This window comes from Lemur catta, chromosome 1 (genome assembly GCF_020740605.2).
Source record: "Lemur catta isolate mLemCat1 chromosome 1, mLemCat1.pri, whole genome shotgun sequence".
Lineage (NCBI taxonomy): Eukaryota > Metazoa > Chordata > Mammalia > Primates > Lemuridae > Lemur > Lemur catta.
This window is the reverse complement of record NC_059128.1, coordinates 243572755-243581506: the sequence shown is the minus strand read 5'-3', so window position 1 is coordinate 243581506 and position 8752 is coordinate 243572755. Positions and strand designations below refer to the sequence as shown.

The 8752-nt window shown below is 35.6% G+C and overlaps 1 protein-coding gene across 1 annotated transcript; it reads left to right on the top strand.

Annotated features, from left to right (window-relative positions):
- The first annotated feature begins 5662 nt into the window (after positions 1-5662).
- Positions 5663-6613, top strand: LOC123642450 (olfactory receptor 5H8-like). The gene has a single exon (XM_045557532.1). It carries the CDS (start codon positions 5684-5686, stop codon positions 6611-6613), a length of 930 nt encoding a protein of 309 aa, XP_045413488.1. The 5' UTR covers positions 5663-5683.
- The last annotated feature ends 2139 nt before the right edge of the window (positions 6614-8752 follow it).

Here is an 8752-nt window from a genome sequence, read left to right as displayed (position 1 = left end):
AGGCTTCTCCTTGATGAATGAAGGGTTGGGACCACATATATAAGTGCCCCAACTTTTACGGTTGTCACTCAAGAATTTGTTCCTAAATTAACTAGCTTTGGGAGCTGATGAGGCTTAGCATTTTACAAGACATCCATGACCACTGAGAACAAAGAGGTGATTTTAAATGGGCAAACATGCACTTCCAGAGGTAACGTCCTTCCAGGATTTAACAGAGAGAAGTAGAAAAAAGTGCCCAGCTACCAAGTTGTACCTGGAAAAGGTTTGTCTACATATTGTCCCATTTGCTGCCTGATGGTCATGCTACAAATTAGCCTGCATATTCAAGCTCACAGGGTAAGGAATTAGTAGACATCCAGGAGCCTAAATAAAAAATTAAAAAATTGAAAAAAATGAAAAAAAGAAAAATAAAAAAATTCAGAGAAATTACAGAAGTCCTAAATAAATAGAAAGATGTACGGCGTTTAGGTCAAAAGACTCAATATTGAAGAATATAAAATTTCCTCAAATGCATCTATATACTTAATAAAATATCTACCAGAATACCACCAGGATTTCTTGTAGAAAGTTCCAACAGGAATATAATATTCTCATGGAAAATGCAAAAGATTCAGATTAGGCAACAGCAACTTTGCAAGAGAAGAACAAGTGTAGAGGTCTACTGCTATCAGATTCTAAGACTAAGCTTAGAGCTTCAGTATCAAGGCAGCGTGGTATTGTCGGAAAGGTAGACAAATAAAGTGAATAGAACAGAGATACAGAAATAGACCCATCGTATATGGACAGCTGATTTTGGACAAAGGTGCAAAGGTAATTCAGTCAAGAAATAATAGGCTTTATGACAAATGATGTTGAAATAATAGGATATACAGTAGCAAAAAAAAAAAGAAGCCTCTTTGGTCCTGATAATATTCAAAAATTGAATCAAATAGATCATAGACCTAAATAAACAATCTAGAAATACAACACTAAAAGCATGAACTGTAAAAGGAGGAACAATGTTAAATTAACTTTATCCAAATTCAAAGTTTCTGCTTCTCAAAAATATTGTTAAAAAAAAAAAACATCTCATAGACTTTCAGGAAACATTTGCAAATTATATGTTAGGTATAGTGTTTGTGTCCAGAATATATAAAGAGTTCTCTGAACTCAAAAACAAAACATAATTTAAAAATGCACAGAAGATTTAAAAAGACACTTAACCAAAGAAGAAGTATGGATGAGATAATACTAAATTAAATCACTGTGTGTGGTGAAAGGATCTAGGAGCTAATATCTATAACTCTAGTAAGAACTAGAGAACATGCTCAACTTCCTTGCTCATTCCACTGTACTCTTTTGTCTTTGTTTTTCCTTGGCTCCTTCCCCTTTGCCTAGTAGGATTTCTAACAGCTGAAAGCTGGGGAGCTATTAGTAGGATTTCAGCTGCAACTTGCATGAGATAGACAACTTTCCTTGGAGTTGGCTCCTGAAAGAAATCTAGATCTTTGGCCATATTAAAATTATGTTTTAATTAGCTAAGATATGACCATACTAATCACCGTACTCAGACCAACAAATTTTATACATATAAACTTAGGTTTGCCTGAACATATCACAATTGTCACCTGTGGTGGGAAATAGTGGCATAAAGAGTAATTTCAGTTGGTAAAAGAACTGCCTACAGTTAATAGATGTTTATAATTTCGAAGACTGTAATGACCTGTGGGACAATTTGTCCAAATCCACAGTGCCCAGTAGAACAGCTTCACTTTATCTTCCTACAGGAAATCTTCAGGTGTTCTTATGGGAATTTCAGTTTTCCACTCCTTCCTCTTCTGGCAAAAGCACACAGTTGTACCATTGGTTGACTCTGGTGTCCAAAGCAAATTTATATAAACATTTTTCTGAGCCTGGGAGATGAAGCTTACAGAATGAAATACTGTGCAAGAAATTGCTACCTTTATTATTGGCATTCCCATGCGATTGTATTCTTTGTGCCATAGAAAGCCTAACACTAGTACAGGATCTACACAATTTCTTTTAAGGTACAGGTAAGAGAGAAATGGTTTCTATAAAACTATATTTTATGTAGAAAGTTAAAAATACTGTTAAATTTATAATAGTTTTAGGTTGGATTTATAAGATAGCAGGACCATTTAGAAATGGAAAGCAAACAGTAAATTTTCTTTATATTTTATTTTCATGACTTAATCTGGACAATCAAAATAGTTGTAAGCATGAGTTTTCTCCTTTAACAATGTTTTATTATCTTGATAATTTAACTAAGATGAATTTATAAGATAAGTTCTGGTTAATTAAAAAGGCAAATAATTTAAAACTAGGTTTAAAGATTTATGTCATAATGATTTTAATGTAAGTAATCTTTTTGATGATTAAAATAAAAAAACCCGAATCTGTTGAATTAAATACATATTCTCAACAAAACTTTTAAGGTAAGTCACTTATATATTAGCACCTAGATCCTCTCACCCAGTGATTTAATTTGGTATCATATATATCTCAAAATATTAATAATGTGTACATATGTATACAGTAGGAAATGCACAGAAAATATCTCTCCAGTGATCAGTTAATTACTTCTTAAATTGCAGGATTTATGACTGAAGTACCCACAAACAAATTGAGTTTGAAAATTTTCAGATATTTTGTTATTTCGAATTACATAAAAGGAAACCATATCAAATAAAAATACATTTAACAACTGGAATTATTGTCTCTGCCATTTATATAGCCTGATCAGGTTATAGTCTTTGACTTTATTTTATTCAGCTAAAAAATTTGTGGATAAAAAATGTTCTCAATAGTAAAGTCAGTAAGATTCCCTTCAGAATGTCAATTGTAATCATTGTCAAAACAAAGATAAAGCAACATTTAAATATGTAAAGAAGTTTAGGGCAGTGCTAGTATCCTTATGAATAACACAAAGATTGTAAAGTAAACTTTATAATCAAATCTCTCTTTCATGCAAAAATCACCAAAGGTAAACAATCTTTGAATTTTGAATAACAGAGAAAGAAAAGCCCAGGGTTGACATCTTTAAAAAAATCCTAGGGTTAACACAAATATTTATCCCCCTCCCCAAGCCTATGAGCTTCCCCCTTTATTTAGTCTTCAGCCTTTCTCTGATGCTTCCATTCTCCAACTTCTTTGGTTTGTCTTTTCTACTCTAATCCCTGTATGCATTTATTATTCTCTACCTATTTTTCTTTCTCCTTGTTCTCTTTTCACCCATCCAAATTTCCCTTCCACCTCTTCGTTAAAATAATAAAAAGTCTCCTCTCCATATATTCCTCCCTTCTCCCTTTGACAACTTCTGTCAAAAATTCTATAGAAAAAGATTTACATTTGTCCATGGCAGCAGACTAATGCTAACTATTCTCATTTCTTAAAGTGCTCCATTTCATTTCACTTACTGTTGTGTCACTCGTTACCCATTTCAGTCTCATATTCTCTGACCTTAATTCTATTATCAAATGGGAAGTGCTCCCAATTAAGCCTCTAATCATTTCTTAATTTCCATACTCAATGATCTCAGTTCACTCCCTGTTCTACTGGTGCATTTATTTTGTCATGTGGCCCTGTACTTCACTTTGTCCTTCTTGAATACCTGTCCTGTCCTATGTCCACACACTCAGCTTTTCAGCATCCCTCCTGCTTCTCTGATCACTCTGCTTGGTATCTTTTTGGGGGCTCTCTGTAATCTTTCTCCTGTTTGCATCAGGGCCTTGGTTGCAATAGGAAATTAGTTTATTGAATGGATAATGTCTCTAGCACAGAAAAGTTGCTAGAGTTTGAAAAACCAGCTGGAAAAATCGACAGTAAAAGAAGGAAGCAAGACAACTGCTCAACAGCAGAAATCCTGTGCCAACTTAGTTCAATGAAAGCTCCTCTTACTACTGCTCAATTTCAGATGCCCTAACTGACAATGTCAGTGTCATTGTTGTGGATTCAGGATGCATTTGCTAGAGCCTTTGTATGTCTGCCTTGGCTTTTATTTGCCACCAGAATTCATTTTTACCTTGTATTGTCTATTTCTATATTCCAGATCTAGTTTGGGTTGATTTGACTGAGCAAACATACATCAAGTCCCTTTACTCTAGGTGCTAGGGGGATGAGAAAGTATCTTTCTAGCATTTTTTCTTCTCGAGTGGATGCTAGCCTCTGCTCACCACCAAGAATCACGTGGTAGAAAAGGAGATCAGGTGTTGGTCATCTAATAAATGACATGTAGAGTAGTCCTCCCTTATCTGCAGGGCATCTGTTCTAAGACCCTCACTGAATGCCTGAAATCTCAACTGAGCCCTTTATGTACTGCACTATGTTTTTTCCTATACATAGTACCTGTGATAAAGTTTAAGTTGTGCACAATAAGATATCAACAACAATAACCAATAATGACATACTACAATTATAGCAGTATACTGTGATAAAAGTTATGTCAATGTGAACTCTCTGTCTCAAAATATCTTATTGTCTGTAACATTTTCAGAGTGCAGTTTGTCACAGGTAACTGAAACCATGGAAAGCAAAGCGGGACTACTGTGTCCACTTTTTTACCTCTCTAATATAACCTCCTCAAGTGTTTATTTTGCTAATCATCCCTTTGTTTTGTATACTCTGCAATGGATGAGTCATCTATAACTATGCCTTCATGATTTCCATGACTCCAAGGTCATCATTTTTTTAAGATTTATAGACATATGACACTAAGTATACCTCACCTAAATGTTCAGAGGACCCTCCTTCCATATTTGGTCAATGCCCCTAAGTCCTCAATCTCAATTTTTGAAAAACTTCTACACAGTAACCAAGTGATTTATCTCTCCTTCACTAACCGTGCCCTTTACACATAATATGCACCAGTCCTGATGACTCCATAGTCTGCATTATTTGATTCCATTACTTAGTTCTCCTCATCACTTCTAACGCCATACCACTCATGGTCTAATCACTTCACATACATTTGAATCACTTTGAGAACATTGTCAAAATTAAGAATCCTAGGTTCCATTCTTGTACTACTGTGTATACACTTACCGTATTACCTTGCAATCTATATTTCTCACAAGGAGCTCCCCCAGAGCATTCTGATGTGTAATCTGTTTTTGGGGAAACCCTGAAAAATAGTAGCGGTTTCCTGATTAGTATTGCTGACTCCATTTTCCCCTTCTAACAAGCTTTTTTCTGCACTACCAAATATTTGATTTAAAAAATATCTCATAATGCCACTCCCCATTTGAAAAGTTTTCAGTGCATGATTATTGCCTAAGAATTAAAGGTCAAGATCCTTAACATGCCATTTAATTCCTTTATTAATCCTCGACCTTCCAATATCTTTTCCCTTGATGCTGAATCCATGTCCCAGACACAGGATTTTCTTACCATATTCAATCTTGTCCTGTCAAATTTAGCACATGCTCAGAATGTATCTCCTGTTGTCTAAATCCATTAAATCCTGCATATTTTTGAAAGGAAAGTAATCATATTTTAATTCCTTTCTTCTATTTCCTAAATAGTTTCCTTCAGTTTGGTAGTAATAAACAAAATGAAAAGGTGATCTGAGAAGAGTTTTATTTCAATTTCCCTACCCCAATTTCAACTTATAGCAATTATTAATGCATAGTGAATATATAGTTTTTACATTTACTGCATTTTATTTCAGAGGACACCATGTGAGGACATGGAAAAGGAAAATGCAACATTTCTTACAGAGTTTGTTCTCACAGGACTTACTCAACAACCAGAATGGAAAATCACCCTCTTCCTGGCATTCTTGGTGATATATCTCATCACCATTGTGGGGAACCTTGGTCTGATTGCTCTCATCTGTAATGACCCTCACCTGCACATCCCCATGTACTTATTCCTTAGATATTTAGCCTTTGTGGATACTTGGTTATCTTCCACAGTGACCCCCAACATGCTGGTGAACTTCTTATCCAAGAGTCAGATGATGTCTCTCTCTGAATGCATGGTACAATTTTTTTCCCTTGCAATCAGTTTAACCACAGAAAGTTTTCTCTTGGCATCAATGGCGTATGATCGCTACGTAGCCATATGCAAACCGTTACTCTATCCAGTGATTATGACCAATGAACTATGCATCCGGCTATTAGTCTTGTCATTCCTAGGTGGCTTTCTTCATGCCATAATTCATGAAGGCTTTTTATTTAGGTTAACCTTCTGTAATTCCAACATAATACATCACTTTTACTGTGACATTATGCCATTGTTAAAGATTTCCTGTACTGACACTTCTATTAATTATCTCCTGGTTTATATTTTTGCAGGTTCACTTCAAGCATTCACCATTCTGACTATTCTTGTCTCTTATACATCTGTTCTCTTTACAATCTTAAAAAAGAAGTCAGTCAAAGGCATAAGGAAAGCCTTCTCCACCTGTGGAGCTCACCTCTTATCTGTGTCTTTGTACTATGGCCCTCTTCTCTTCATGTATGTTCTCCCTGCATCTCCACAAGCTAATGATCGAGACGTAATAGACTCTCTATTTTACACTGTTATAATTCCTTTCTTAAATCCAATTATCTATAGCCTGAGAAACAAGCAAGTGATAGACTCATTGAAAAAAATATTAAAGGGAAAAGTTTAGGTCTTCTAGTAATATCTTTTCTCTTTTTAGTAAGAGTCACAAAATTTTTCCAGTTAGATGTGGGTACAATTTGGTACATGTTGAACGTTTTTTGCAATTGCAATTGTCCTAGATTTTTAATGACTTAAAGTGTTAGTATTTAATAAACTTAAAATAATTTTATGTATTTGAAAACGTACATAAAATTTTAATTAGGTGTCCTCTCATACTAAATATTTAGAGCAGAAAACAAAGAAAAATATTTTGCAGGTTATAGGTTCTTCATTTGTCTTTATACAGACAAGAAAAAGGTAAAATTGTGTACCTCCTCTGAGAATAACTTGGGTATGGTAAATCATACAGTAAATAGAGCTATACAGTCTGGACACTCATATCCCATATTCCCTATACTGGTTGCAGGTTTCTGTTTGGGTGAGCAGAGCAAAAATCCAGCAATTCTGTTATCTCCCAAATCCCAATGGCTCTTTGTTTAGACTGACATCAGATAGAAGCTATTCAATCTTATTAATAAAACAATATAAAACATATGTACCTAAAACACATATCATTATTCTTTATATCTAGAGGTCTAGTACACATGATTAAACCAGGTCATTTGCTCTTTTTTTGTTCCTCTGAGAGATACCTGCCCCCCCCCAGGGAAGAGAGTAAAGGGATGACAATCCCGCTACTGTTATTCTCTCACCCAAAAGAATCTATATTATTGTTTATGTCTTTAGTTTGTTCATTTTTATTACTCTATGATATATCCACTGTACTAATGGTTTCTTGTCAATTTTCTAGACGTTTGCTTTATCATTCACTGTTATGACCCAAAGACTAGGTTAGTAATATAAGCATCTGGTGTCTCATTCTTCTGCCACTTTCAAGGTCTGATTTCCTAATTAGCCTTTTCCTTGAGTGAGAAGAGACATGTGAAACTATGAGTATATGGGCTGTTATGTAACCTGTCAAGTCCTACTCTAGGTTGCGTGAGTATGGAAGGGGCAGGTAGGAGACTCTCAGAAACTCAGACTCTTTCTGCAGCCTTCTCTTGTACATGTCTAGTCCACAGATTCCTCTTCTCTGGTTTGTCTTTCAGTACAGTCTCAACTACTTTATACTTTTCTGAAATTCAAGAAAATCTCTATTCTCTTAGTGTGATCCCATTCTTACTTCTTTTATACGTTTATTCCCTTTAGTAAATAATTTTTGTCCTATAAGTAGGATGTTAGAGAAAAGGTTAAATATACACTTGTAGGCCGGGTGCAGTAGTAGCTCACACCTGTAATCCTAGCACTCTGGGAGGCCAAGGCGGATGGATTGCTCGAGGTCAGGAGTTCAAGACCAGCCTGAGCGAGATCCCGTCTCTACTAAAAATAGAAATAAAAATTATCTGGACAACTAAAAATATATATAGAAAAAAAAATTAGCCGGGCATGGTGGCACATGCCCATAGTCCCAGCTACTCAGGAGGGTGAGGCAGTAGGATCGCTTAAGCCCAGGAGTTTGAGGTTGCTGTGAGCTAGGCTGACACCATGGCACTCACTCTAGCCCGGGCAACAAAGCGACACTCTGTCTCAAAAAAATAATAAATAAATAAATAAATAAATAAATATACACTTGTGCATATCCTGCATTTTAGCCTGGATATTTTGCTTCCTTTAAAAGTAAACCCCCAGATGGTTCGTACTGCACCCATTGGGTGTGGATTTACTCATCCCCTCATCTCCCCTCCCACCTGCCTGACGCCCGATGAATGTTATTACTATGTTTGCAGATAAATATTGATTGGTGGGTGTTGATTTGATGGTGAGTACATGTGGTGTTTATTTTTCCATTCTGGGATACTTCACTTAGTAGAATGGACTGGCTTTTACCTAGTTATGACATAAATATATGTTGTATGTATTTGTGTTTGTTTCAAAAAAGGAATATATATCTAAAGTTTCAAATTTGAAAAAAAAGAAACTACATATAATTCCATTTTAAACACTAATTGGATGTGGGCCAGATGTGGAGGGGGAGGGGATGGATGTATACCTACATAATGAGTGCGATGCTCACTCTCTGGGGAGTGGACACACTTGAAGCTCTGACTCGGGGGGGATGGGGGACATGGGCAATATACATAACCTAAACTTTTGTACCCCCATAATA